This window comes from Lolium perenne, chromosome 3 (genome assembly GCF_019359855.2).
Source record: "Lolium perenne isolate Kyuss_39 chromosome 3, Kyuss_2.0, whole genome shotgun sequence".
In the NCBI taxonomy this organism is placed as follows: Eukaryota; Viridiplantae; Streptophyta; class Magnoliopsida; order Poales; family Poaceae; genus Lolium; species Lolium perenne.
The window spans coordinates 327,133,486-327,147,800 of NC_067246.2; the positions used below are offsets into that span (position 1 = coordinate 327,133,486).

The window sequence follows — 14,315 nt, forward strand, 5'->3', positions numbered from 1 at the left end:
GCGTACTGAGTTACGATGATTCAGGGTTATCCCTGACGGATGTAATCAAATGTTGTGGCACAAGAGTACAACCTCTGCAGAGTGTAAATCTATTCGAATAGCCGTGTCCACGGTTACGGACGATTGGAAAGGCCATACTGTTCCGTTGTCAGATGTTTTCTCAAACAAGAAATGATGATTTGAAAGGTGACTTGATCTTTGAATCACAACTGAGTTGTGGGAATGACACCAATGTTCCCACTTGAGTTAGTTAGCATTTGAAGAGTCTTTTATTAAAAGCTTGTGAACTAAAATTTGCTTTATGCAAATAAACCTAGAGCTTAGCACCCCATTACTAAAACTGTAGTACTTACAATAGTATTAGTTTGCGAGTACCTTAAAGTACTCACGGCTGTGTCCCTGGCTATTCAAATGGCCAGACTATGAAGAAGAACAGCAGTATGAAGATGATGGCCAGCAGGATGTCTACCACAACTAGGAGATCTTCTGACGTCAAGCGTTGGCCTGTGGATTAGATAGTCCCCTTCAATTTCGCTTCCGCTGTGTAATGTGTTCGTTGATCATTAGATCAACTATTCGTGTAATATTGGATCATGAGATCTATATCTGTAAGACGACTATGGTTTGTAATGAATGATGACTTATGATATTAACTGTTATGTCTCGCAACAACAATCTTCCTGGGATTGCGATGTATGGCATAATAGGCATCTGGACTTAAAAACCCGGGTGTTGACACCGGACGACCCGCGACGACGCGGCGGCATCCCAAAGATGAATGAGCGGAGGCGGCGGCGACGTGTGGTTGCGCGCGCACGCGGCGCTCTATATAGCGCACGCGGGGCATGGCACGTTTAAGCCACGGCTACACGTCGCACGACGGCGACGGCGGGGCGAGGCACGTGGAAGCGGTGGCGACACGTGGCACGGGGAAACCTTACGTGTGGCACGGCGGCGGTGCACAGTACAAAAGAAACAGAAACATATCAAAGTTAGTCGGTGTCCGAAATACTCCGCATATCATTAGGGGTAAAACATACACGACTATCAACGTTTGATATGATGCGAGATGCAAATAGGTATATGGATGTCATATTCATGTTCATTGAATTTTTCTGATCAATTTTCATATATAAAACATTTCTATTTGAGTTACCATTTAAAAGTTATTAAAATAATAGTTTTTATTTATTTAAAACAGAAAAGGGGTCTGAGGGAAATATCAGATATGGGGCTGATCCGCGTCCAACGGCTCCAGGCCGTTGGATACAAACGGCCGGAGCCGTTGGATGCACTGTGCCACGGATCAGCCCCCACCCCCTTTTGTCGCGGGTGGTGGCTCAACCCGCGACAAAAGACCCAGCCTTTTATCGCGGGTGGTGGCATGACCCGCGACAAAAGGGGGGCCTTTTGTCGTGGGCCGAGCCACGACCCGCGACAAAAGGGTGGTTCGTATAAAAGCCAACGGGCGTCGCGGGGCGAGCCACCGCCCGCGACGACCCGGAGAAACCCTAGCCCCCGCCGCCGTGCTGCCACCCTGCCGCGCCGCCGCCACCGACGCCCTCGCGCGCCGCCACCGAGGACGCTCCGCGCCGCTGCCACCGACGCCCTCGATCCGCCGCGGCTTGGGGCCTCCTGCGCCGCGCCTCTGCCTCCTCTCCATCGCCGCGCGCCACCGCCTCGGCCTCCTCTCCGGCGCCTCCACCGCCGCCTCTGACTCCGGCGCCGCCACCGCCGCCTCTGCCTCCGGCGCCACCACCGCCTCTGCAGGTAGCGCGCGACGGCAGAGAGGCCGGCCGCCTCGTTTTTTTTTTGATTTTTTTGATTTTTTTGTATAGTTAATTAGGATATTTTTAATTAGTTTAATTTTAGTTTAGTTTAGTTTTAGTTTAGTTTAGTTTTAGTTTAATTTTAGTTTAGTTTTAGTTTAGTTTTAGTAATTAGTATATTTAGTTAGTTTAATTTTAAGTTTTGTTAAATTAGTTTAAGTTTAAGTTTAAGTTTTAGTAATTAGTTTTAGTTTAAGTTTTAGTAATTCGATACCCGACACCGACACCCCTCTCCCTCTCGCAAAACACTCGACGCCGACACCCCTCTCCCTCTCGCAAAACACCCGACACCGACACCCCTCTCCCTCTCGCAAAACACCCGACGCCGACACCCCTCTCCCTCTCGCCAAACACCCGTTGCCGACACCCCTCTCCCTCTCGCAAAACACCCGTCGCCGACACCCCTCTCCCTCTCGCAAAACACCTGTCGCCGACACCCCTCTCCCTCTCGCAAAACACCCGTCGCCGACACCCCTCTCCCTCTCGCAAAACACCCGTCGCCGACACCCCTCTCCCTCTCGTAAACAACCGACGCCGATACCCTCTCCCTCTCGCAAACAACCGACGCCGACACCCTCTCCCTCTCGCAAACAACCGACGCCGACACCCTCTCCCTCTCGCAAACAACCGACACCCCCTCCCTCTCGCAAACATGTATACTTATCGATTTAATTTTGCAGAACCAATGGATCCATTCGAATTCCATCGAGACTTGGAACAGGAAGACATAGTCGAGGACATAATCCGCGATGGTGATGGAGAAGACCGCGGCTCCGGTGATGGAGAAGACCGCGGCTCTGGTGATGGAGAAGACCGCGGATCCGGTGATAGAGAAGCCGACGGCTCCGGTGATGGAGAAGCCGAGTGCTCCGGTGACGGCGAGGTATATATACGATCACTAGAGGCATTAATGGAATTCTATATGTACATATGTATATAAATTAATTAATTTTTATTCTCTTAGGCCTCTGAAAATAAGTTGGAGAAACGAGGCCCGGCAAAGAAGTTGACCAAAAAAGACCACTTCACAATTGAAGCTATATCCCCTAAAGGCAAACCGGTGGCACCCAAAGCTGTCGCAACGAAATTTAAAAATCAGTGCGGAGTTCTGGTTAGGGATCGCATCCCGATCACTATTAGAGAATGGAACAAGACCAAGAAGGTGTCCGAAAGAGAGGTTGCCGATAGGTACAAAGACTCGCTTTTTGATGACCTCATGGCACATTTCAGTTTGCCACAATTGCAATTGGAGACTGAGATGGACAAGCAGAAGGCGCTAGTGAAGAAATGGGCTCTTCAGAAGATGGGGGAACTTTTCCGGGCGTGGAAGAACCGGTTATGGGCAACTTATAAGGTCGAGAAGAAGCCTCCATTATTCGAAGGCTATCTATCGAAGCAGGAGCATAACTGGGAAGAATTTGTGAAGTACAAGAGCTTAGAGGATGCTGTGGCACTGTCAAAGAAAAACAAGAAGAATGCAAGCGAAAAGTTATATCACCATCATACGGGGCGAGGGGGCTACGACGTAGCCATGCCTAAGTGCGATGCACAAGAGGCTGAGATGCAACGGAATGGGATCACTCCAGAACCCATCCGAGAAAACTGGGACATTAGGGCTCGAAATTGGTTCCTTGGGCATGGCTGTGAGTATGACATGAAGACAGGGAACCTTGTTGAAAGTGACAGCAAGGTTAAGATACCCAGTGATAAATGGATTCAAGTGACGAAAGATATTAAAGCGGGAAAACTGAAGTTTGCTCCCGATAGAGAGAAAGACTTGCTGACGCTTGTCCTCGGTAACCCTGAAAAGGGAGGACGAACAAGAGGCTTCGGCCCTAGTGTTCCGTGGTTGCTTGGGTTTCCGGACGACGCGGAGAATTATAGAAGCCGAGCGAGGGCAAAAAAACGCGAGCTGGAGGTGCAGAATGACCGGATGGCTGAGTTCCAACGCCAACTAGACTAGCAGCAGCGGCAGATTCAGCAGCAGCAGTGGGAGATTAATGAACTTAAAGGACAGCGTGAGCCAGATAATACCGCTGGCATATCTCAGCGGCGAGGCAGCAGCGTGGCCGACTCGGAGGCCCCGCCTACACGGATGATAGATGGCGGTCCTGGCGACCCCGTGGATGGAATCAAGGAGCAAACACCTTGTGATCTCCATGAGGTGTTCAGGAACGTATCTGTTAAGGTGGCGGTCGGCTATGTCTTACCTGCATTAGGAGCTGAAGGCGAGCCGGCAACATGGCATGGCAATGAGATTCCAGCTGGCTATGCTCGTGTCGGGGTGGATTCAGTTGTACCGACGTGGGAGTCATTGCGGCTCGTAATCGCTGGAGGTGATGGTCGGGATACACTCGGAGACGTACTGGGAGAAATCATTCTTTGGGAAAAGAAAAACATCAAGCTTCCATCCTGGGTACCCCCTACTAGTCATCGCAGGTCACCATCACCTCCTCCAAATGATCGCAGGTCACCATCACCTCCTCCGAGTGGTCACATGTCGCCACCATCACCCCATGAGTATGACCACCACATCCCTAGTCCATCTCCATCTCCTGCGCCGCCGCCTGCGCCCACTAAGACTCGGCATGCACCCAAGCGGAAGCATTTCAAGAGTCCTGTCCGCCGACTGTCGCCCCTCCCAAGAGTACCAAAGATTCCTCCCCCCCGTCCTTACGATCTTACTGAAGAGGAAACTGATGCCGTTGTAAAGAAACACAATCATGAGCATTTTCATAAGGAGAAACCCAAGCCCCCAGCACCATATACAGAGAAGCAAAAAGCATATGCTCTTGATTTTCTGAACACACCATCGCAATATGACTTACACGAGAAGAAGGATGACTATACACGCACACTTGCGAAGGTAATTGAGCAGAGCAAAGAGAAGGATAGTGCTAGCACGAGCAAATCATCAACTAGAAGTGTAGCCGGGAAGCAATCCAGTGCACCCCTCAAGGCCAAGCAAGCGACGACAACAAGCAGGAAAAGAAAGAAAGTTCCCCAGCTTGGAGAACAGACCAAACAATCGATCCCACCCCTCAAAGTGTTAGATGTTCCCTCGGTGTACCAGGGACATGGTGGTATCGATATGGAAGAAACCCTGAAGCTAGCGGCTCAAATGGGCTGTACTGTGGAGGAATTGCTGGGTTCCCAAGATGGTGCACTACCCATTGCTGATATAGCCCCTAAATTTGTCTACGGGGCCGACTTGGTCAGCAGAGAGCGGCTGCGTCAACTGCCAACGCATATGCGGAATTTGCATCAGTGGTACCTTGATGTGTGCAAGGAGAACACGACATTCATCGTGGCAAATATCCCAGATGCATATTACTTCCGAAGGGAGGTTCTCCATATTGAGATTTCCGAACTCTGGCAGTTATTCAATTTAGAATCCCTCGACAAATCTCTCATGAGCTGCTATTGTTTGTAAGTTGTTAACTACATATAAGTTCATGTTCATTCAGTTGTTCCTGTTCATTGCATATACTCACTATATCTTATGTACTCTCTTATGCAGACTGAAGATCGATGAATGCAGAATAAAGAATATAACCAATATTGGGTTTGTTGACCCAGATAAAGTACATCATGAAACGGTAAGGGATAAAGACGAAGAAACGGGGGGAAACCTACTAAGGTTTATAACGGAGCAACATTTCTGTGATTCAATACTGTTTCCTTACAACTACAGGTGAGAGTCTTACTGATCTGTTGTACACATTCAATTTTTCTTGCTCGATGTTAACTGTAATTCATGACGTATATATATATATACATGTGCAGTTTCCACTGGATTCTGCTAGACATTCAAGTTGATAAAAGAATAGTTGAAGTAAGGGACCCATTGAGTAGAGGCCTGGAAGGGTTCCTTGACTTGCAGAAGTTGCTCCAGAGGTAATTTCAATCATTAATTGCCGCGCTATATCTTTCGTGAGATATCAATTAATTATACACTCATTCAATCATTCTTTTGCCTGGCAGGGTTTGGAGAGTTTTCAAGAAGCGCAATAAGGGTAACTTCGCAGAGAAGCTAACATTTACTCCTGTACCGTGCGACCAGCAGCCACAGGGGACGAATCTATGTGGATACTACGTTTGCGAGTACATTCGCATGTTAACCACTGAGAAGAACGATAATAGATTCAACGTAAGCAATAACATTCACAACTTTAATTTATTATCGTCAATATTTCGTTATCAAGATTGATATAGTCATATTCATCTCATTTTCCTATATAGGTCGAGTTCATGCGGGAGAAGCTCCAGCCACGCGAACACCTACTAGGAATTGCGGAGGAAGTGGCGGGACTTCTGATGAGAGAAATTATAGATGACAAAGGCAGGTTTAGTCCAAATAGCAAATGGTCATGATCCCCGTGTAATAGTTTGAATAGACGACGGGCTCTAGTCCCGGTAGTCGTGAGCTCCATGTATATGTAAGGAGTCTACGAATAGACTTTTGCTTCGAATATTTGTTTGCTCGATCTATATATAATGCATGAATGTGTACAGCTTCTGTAGTAGCGTTCAAATATATGAAATTTTTATTTTGAAATGAAAAAATGAAATAAAAGGGGGCGGTGGCGGGAGGGGGGTGGCTGCACCCCTCAAAACCTAAAGGAGGAGCGTCCTGCGCGCCACGTAGAGGGCCTTTTGTCGCGGGCCGTAACACGACCCGCGACAAAAGGGTGTGTCCCCTGCGCGCCCCGTGGCCGCCACGTGGTGGACCTTATGTCGCGGGTGGTAAGCGACCCGCGACAAAAGGTAGGGCCTTTTGTCGCGCTCCCGTTGTCGCGGCTGGCCGCCCGCGACAAAAGGGTCTTACGGCCCGCGATATTAGGCCTGTTTTCCACTAGTGTTCGTATAAACAATGGCCAGACCAAGATCATCAATGGGGTCATCTGATGCCTCTTGATCTCCAGCTTCCCACATTGCAGTATCACCGTGTTCAGGGAACATAGGATAGTTGTTATCATCCTCTTCTTCTTCATTGTCTTCCATCATAACCTTTTTTTCTCCGTGCTTGATCTAATAATTATAGCTGGCCATGAAACAATAGCGAATCAGGTGGGTGTGAAGGGCTCTCGAGGAAAAGTAATCGTTCTTATTCTGACGAACAACACATGGATAACACATAAAACCATATCGATTGTTTTCATCACCCACACCGATAAAATTATTCAGGCCCGTATTGAACTCGCCAGTGCGTCGGTCACCGTACACCCATTGTCGGTTCATCTGCATTATATAATTAAGTTTATAAAAAACCATTACAAAACAACTAGATAAACGACCGCTGTACATCGACACATGCATTGTATCAATGGGAGATGAAAGGATAAAGTTGCTAACCTCGACCGAGAAGGAAAGAAAGAGGAGAAAACTTAAGTGTGGCTCACACACTTCATATCATGTTTCTTTTGTGTGAACTCAAGTAGTATCATGCTCTAAGGCATTTCATCGAGCACCTCTTGTGCATAGAGGGAAATAACAAAGAAGCATACACTACTTGTGCCTAAGATGGGAAAAACAAACCAGCTCACACACAAGCTCGACTGGGGGTATATATAGAAACTTGGACCTTTAGTCCCGGTTGGAGACACCAACCGGGACTAAAGGGTATCACGCCTGCACCCGTGCGGCATCCTAACATGTGCCACACCTTTAGTTCTGGTTGGTGTCTCCAACCGAGATTAAAGGTTCCATTCGAACAGGGACTGATGCTGGCTCGGCCTCGTGCGGCATCCTGGCCGTTCGAACCGGGACTATTGCTCACATTAGTCCTGGTTCGTAACGCGACCAAGACTGATGCTCGCAGATCCTCCGAATGGAAGCTATGTTTTCTACTAGTGTAATTAAGTCGGGGTATGCCAGTCACTTACGGAGCTTAGTTGGGGCCAAACTGGGCCGTGGCCCTCCCAGGTATTTTGCAGAAAAGAAATTGATTCCTATATGTATAGGAGGCCCAGCCAACCATCACCCTTTACGCCACCTCTGTCTCTCGTCCGTGTCGACTCTGACTTTGACAGAAGCCATGGCCGAATAAGATAGAGAAATAGAGGTAAAATCGGGGGATCCAGTAGAGCAGGGGAGCAACAGCAGCGCTGCGCCGCCTCCCGCAGGCAGGGGAGTCCAAGGGGTTCATCGTAGGCATGGCCGCATCGCAGGGGTAGTGAGGCACCGGCCAAAGTTCGAGCAGCCGACAACCACCGCTGCGACTCAATCCAGCCCCAACTCACCTCTAATTTCCCTCTCCAGATATTTTTCCTTCTTTCCCAAATTCTCAGTTAGCAATTTAGTATGCATTGTTCCCTCGATTTGTTCTTCTAATTTACAGCTTGCAATGTACATGTCAAACGCCACTCAAAGAAGAATAGTTTTTGTTTTAAAAAGAAAGCGAGATGACACACAAGTTAAATTGAGGAAGATACTTCAGCGCAGCAACAAAGATGACATAATGATTTTTTGTGTTGTTTTAAGCTTGGCCCGCCCATGAATAGTTTTGAAGCTCCGTCACTGGTGCGAGTAGTGAGTAGTGAGATAAAGGGACTTAAATTTGATGATTCCTTTAGACTTTCAATGGTTGATCGATTTTTGCGGACTTTCGATGGTTGATCCGTTTTTATGAAAAAATTAGATCACGCCAGTTTTTCATACAAAGTTTATTTATTCTTCCGTTGCAACGCACGTGCAACTAGATTTTGGAAGAATATACTTAGAACTGTGGCCGTCAATTTTAACCTTGCGCTCAAAGTTGCAAACCCTGCATCAAAGAATGACATAAATAGATGGTGTTGCAAGATTCTCAAAGTTCCAACAAACTCAAACGGGTAAGAATCCTATCGATAGCGTATTTATTCAATGCACAATGTAACATTTCTTACACGCAGTGCTCTGTCGGGCTATTTGGTTTTGAATTTATGCATTCATGGTACGATGGAGTGATGTATTTTCCAGTACCCACAATGAGTATTTACACCATATTCATTTTTATACACTTTGCGCATCAAATTTTATAACAATGTTGAATAATGCATATATAGAATGGTTTTCAACTAAGGAAGCGATTTTTGGTTTATGTCCTGAAGTACGAAGGAAATGAGGCTTTAAACAATATCCCATCCATTCAACGAAGCCTTATTGATGGCATCAAAAAGTGGACCTTCAAGAAACAACCATCATCAGCGAACAGATAGAAGATATAATGTTGCATAGATGTTATTTTTATGTATTTTTGTAACTAATTATAATACATATACTTATATCACAAATTTTATATGGAGACATGTATGTGGATCACTTGTTACATTCCTCACATGGTTAGGCATGATACGTTTTTTAGAGATGAAACCCCTCTTCTCTCTCTAACTAGAGAGGTAGGTAAACATGTGTTTAGATCCACCTCGATTAGGGATGTTGGGATACACATTTAAAGTAGCTTTTGAAGTAAACTCGTTAAACTATACAATTCAAAATAAAATTATTTTATCATAAATTAGCATGTGCACCTTTACTAGCTGATTCCTATATGTATAGGAGGCCCAGCCCACCATCACCCTTTACGCCACCTCTGTCTCTCGTCCTTGTCGACTCTGACTTTGTCAGAAGCCATGGCCGAGGCCCGAATGAGATAGAGAAATAGAGGTAAAATCGGGGAAACCAGTAGAGCAGGGGAGCAACAGCAGCGCTGCACCGCCTCCCGCAGGCAGGGGAGTCCAAGGGGTTCATCGTAGGCATGGCCGCATCGCACGGTTGTGAGGCACCGGCCGGAGTTCCAGCAGCCGACAACCAACCACTAGTGGAAACAGGGCATTCAGTCCCGGCCCGTAAGAACCTTTAACCCCGGTTTCCCAACCGCGACCAAATAAGCGGGACTAGAGGTGCAACCTTTAGTCCCGGTCATGCTACCAGCCGGGACCTATGTCCCTCCACGTGGACGCCGCGGAGCGGGCTGGGGCTAACACCTTTAGTCCTGGCTCGTAACACGGACCGCGACTAAATAGTCTCTGCCACGGAAGGAATTATGATACTTTCTGTGCCGCGGCAGGAGTTCATTTTGTTGTGTTAGGGTTTAGGGTTAGGGCTGCCGCGACATGAATTTGGACACTTTCTGTACCGCGGCAGGAGTTCATTTTGTTGTGTTAGGAGTTCATTTCAAAATAGTTTTCGTATATTTTTACGCATACAGGTTCGTACATATAAATATATAAGATAACTTGCCTTACGATATCGATCGAGCATATATATATATACAATTACATGGAGATCCCAACATTACCGGGACTAGAGCCCGTCTATTCGATTACACGGAACCGACATCAGTAATGGCCCCTAGCTACACCAAATCTTCCTTTGTCCTCTATAGCTTCCTCCCTCAAAAAACCCACCAGCTCCTCTGCAATAGCAGTTGCGTGTTCCTCTGGTGTGGACCTCCCTCGCATGGCGTCGAACTATATAAGTAAAGGAGATCAATATGAATATCAATCATGATATTAAAAATGACGGTAATAAAATAAAGTTGTGAATGTATTGCTTATGTTGTATCTTAAATCTTTGTGCTCAGAGGTAAACGTGCGAATGAACTCGCAAACGAAGTACCCACATAGATGTGTCCCCGGTGGCTGCTGGTCGCACTTTAAGAGAATAAAATTTAATCAAATAATAATCTAGCATGAATCATAATTGTATTTAAAATAGTAGTAAAGAGATGCACGGCCCTATCTTGTACTACTTACCGGAACACTCCAAAACGTCAGCTTCTCATGAGAGATACCAGCAGTCTCGGACTTGAACCTCTTCCAAACACTGCCCGGCAAGGAAAATGAATTGCTAAGTTATTCATTACTTGATATCTCAGAAAATCATCGAAAGACACCGATATAGAGCGAGAGAATGATTGAAATTACCTTTGGATCATGTCTTGCATGCTTTGGAAGTCTTCCAAGTTTCTCGTTAATGGGTCGTAGACATCAACTCTTCCATTATCAATTTGAATGTCTAGAAGAATCCAGTGGAAGCTGCACACATATATAAATATGTCAGTCACTCATCAATTAAACTTGTGAGTGAATGGACACAATTAAGTTAGATCGTCACTTGAAGTTGTAAGAAAACAGTATGTGGTCACAGTAATTTTGATCCTTTAGAAACCTTAGAAGGTTTCCCTCCGTCTCCTTGGGCATATTAGTTAGCGTATGTATATGTACTTTATCTGGGTCAATGAACCCGATATTTAGGATGCCCTTTCTTTTACAGACCAGGATCTTCAATCTGCATAATAGAGTACAAAAGGATATAGTAAGGATAATTACGTGCAATAAACTAAACAAAATAACTGAACAACTTATATGTAGACAACAAATTGAACAACTTACAGACAATAGTAACTCATGAGAGATTTGTCGAGGGCTTCCAAATTGTACATCTGGAAGAGTTCTTCAAACTCGACATGGATCTCTTCCTGTCGGCCGGCGTAGTACTCCCCTGGGACACGGAGCACGATCATTATTCTCCCATTCTTTGTGGCAGTCAGGTACCATGCATGCAAGTAACGCATATGTGTTGGCATTTCTTGCAACCTCTCATTGCTGACAAGAGCTCCCCCCATGAAAAATATAGGCTTAGGGGCTACAATAGCCTTGGGAAAGGCCTCATCTTGGGAAGCCAGAACTTGGTCAACACTCATACCCCATTCAGCCACCCACTTCTTTGCTTCTTCTATATTTTGCTGCTGCACCAGGGGGGAACTTGTCCGGATAACACCTTGAGTGGTGGGATCGATTGTTTGGCCTGTGCTCCGAGCTGGGGAACGTCTATTCTTTTCTCGCTTGCACTTTTCTTTGATTTTCTCCCACTTGCACCGGTAGTTGCTTTGCTCTTTTTCGTCTTCTGCATTGTCCGTACATAGTCATCAGGTTTATGGTGCAAGTCATATTGCGATGACAGGGTCAGAAAGTAATTTGCATATTTTTTCTACTTGTCGGTGTATACCGGGGGCGGGGGGGGGGGGGGGGGGGAGGGCGCGGGTTTCTTCTTTACCATTTGCGCCTCATAATGTTCCTTTTTGATCCTGTCGGTGTCCTCGTTGGTACGATCATAAGGTCTGATGGGAAGATTCTGATGAGGTACCTTTGGGAGGGGTGACAGTTTCCGCTTTGGGGGGCTCCGTCGTCGGTTAGAACTCATCGATGGAGCGTTGGCACGCTTCGCGGGCGGCAGCGGTGCCGGAGATGGACTCGCGCTGTGGTGGCTGTAGTCATGGGGTGGGCTTCTTGTAGGTGATGGAGGTGTAGGTGACCTGCGACGACTCGGAGCCGGTGTTATCCTTGGTGCCGAGCCTGGAAGCTTGATGTAGTTTTTGTCCCATAGAATGACTCCACCCACTATTTCTCCGAGTGTCTTCTGATCTTCAGGTCCAGGGATGTCAAGCTCCAATTCATGAAAGCCCGTTACGATTTCATCCACGGTGACTTTAGCATAGCCAGGTGGAATATCATTGCCATGCCAGCATGCGTCAGGTGGACAAGGTAAAGCTTGTCCGACCGCCACCTACATGGATATGTTCTTAAATATCTGATGGAGCTCACAAGATGTTGACTCCTTGATTCCACCCACGGGGTAGCCAGAACCGCCCTCTATCGTCCGTTGTGCATTGTCAGCCGGGGCCTCCGAGTCAGCCACGTTGCTTTTCCGCTGAGATGGGCCGGCGGTAATATCGAGTACAGGATCTTGCGGTAGGCGCAGTACTCCTCTAAGTTCATCAATCTGCTTCTGCTGCTCCTCTTGTCGCTGGTTAAATTTGGCAAGCAACTGGTTCAACTTCTCATTTTGCTCCTCCTCTTGTCGCTTCTTTGCTCTCGCTCAGCTTCTGTAAGTATCTTGGTCTTTGGCAAACCCAAGCCACCACGGGTAAGAAGGGCCGAAGCCTCGTGTTCGTCCTCCGTGTTCGTCATTCCCGAGGACCAGTGTGAGCAAGTCTTTCTCTCTATCGGGCAGAACTTTCTGCTCCCCTCTTTAATTTCTTTCACTATTTTTTTCCAATTTTCCCTCGGAACCCTAAGACCATCACTGCAAAGAAGGTCCCCTGTTTCTTTGTAGTATGAACTACCATGCGCAAGGAACCAATTTCTTGCTCTCAATTCCCACTCATCGCGGATTGGTTCCGATTGGATCCCTCTAGCAATCATATCTTGCTCTTGTTTATCCCACTTAGGCATGGCAGTCTCGTAGCCCCTGGCCCCAAATGGTCGTGATACACCTGGTTATCGGCATTTTTCTTGTTCTTAGCTGACAAGGCCTTGGCATCTTCTGACTCCTTGAACTTCTGAAATTCCTTCCAGTTATTCGCCTGCTTCGATAGATGGACTTCGAATGTTGGCACTTTATTTGTCTGCTGATACTTCTGCCATAAGTTTTTCTTCCACACCCGGAACAGTTCGGCCATCTTCTTAAGAGTCCAGTGCTTGACTTTCTCCCTCAATTTTGCAGCGGCGGCTTCATTCTCGCACTCTGGCAGGTTCAAATGTCCCATGAGGTCATTCCAAAAACCCTCTTTGTACCTTTCAGCGACATACTCATTATCTTCAGCCCCTTTGCGCTTATGCCACTCCCGAACGATGATCGGGACGTGATCCCTAACCAGAACTCCGCATTGTTTCTTGAATACGTCGGTAGCCTTCTTGGGTAACTTGGGTTCGCCAGTAGGGGCTATGACCTCAAATGTGTAATGCGTTCGGCCATCCAACTTTTTGGTCGGCCCTCGTTTCCTAGCTTTGCGCGATGTGGAGGCCTAAGAGAAGTAACATTCGTCAATTTATATGTATACAACTCAATATATACAACTCCCTCCAATATTTCCACATATTACTAGTGATCGCGAAACTTCATATATATATACCTCGCCGGCTTCTCCATCATTGGAGTTATCACCTTCTCCATCATCGAAGCTATCACCTTCTCCATCATCGGTGTCGGCTTCATCCTCACTGACAAGGTATTAACCTGTCAATGCCTACAAGTTGTAGACTAGGGTTTCGCGGAAAGTAGAGGGCAAGTAGATCTCGAAGGTTTCAGCCGAAAAGGTACTCGACTATGAAAAACTAGGGTGTATGTTGACAATGATTCGATCCTTTCTTGCTCCCTCGGCTCCCCTTTATATAGGAGGTGGAGCCGAGGCTTTCGTATCGTACAAGTTACAAAGTCCGGGAGACTATTTGAGTCCTTCCCGTATTGATACAAGTCTTTTATTCCTAATCTATCTCTATTTTCCATATCGATGCTTATTGGGCTTCCGAGCTTCATAAACTTCGTGTCGTGGGCCTTCAGCCATCCCCGGGTATCTTATTCGGCAGGCCCATCTGTGATGCCTATGTCAGTAGCCCCCGAGATTTTGCTTGAATCGTAGAGTCGAGTAAAATCTCCATTGTATATTCAATCCATAAATTCTTCTAATTCCTATAATATTTTGCTCAAAGTGTTTATATC

General features: G+C 46.7%; 1 protein-coding gene across 1 annotated transcript; it reads left to right on the forward strand.

Annotated features, from left to right (window-relative positions):
• Positions 1-2,608: 2,608 nt before the first annotated feature.
• Positions 2,609-6,341, forward strand: LOC139838276 (uncharacterized). The gene is made up of 4 exons (XM_071827672.1): positions 2,609-2,712; positions 5,616-5,726; positions 5,814-5,979; positions 6,072-6,341. Exons 1-4 carry the CDS (start codon positions 2,609-2,611, stop codon positions 6,201-6,203), a joined length of 513 nt encoding a protein of 170 aa, XP_071683773.1. The 3' UTR covers positions 6,204-6,341.
• Positions 6,342-14,315: the final 7,974 nt, after the last annotated feature.

Excerpts from the sequence above, each read along its gene's own strand:
- LOC139838276 (XM_071827672.1), top strand. The coding sequence starts at position 2,609 with ATGGAGAAGACCGCGGCTCTGGTGATGGAGAAGACCGCGGATCCGGTG. Across the intron at positions 2,713-5,615 it reads AGTGCTCCGGTGACGGCGAG|TTTCCACTGGATTCTGCTAG; the intron begins GTATATATACGA and ends ATACATGTGCAG. Across the intron at positions 5,980-6,071 it reads AGAACGATAATAGATTCAAC|GTCGAGTTCATGCGGGAGAA; the intron begins GTAAGCAATAAC and ends TTTCCTATATAG.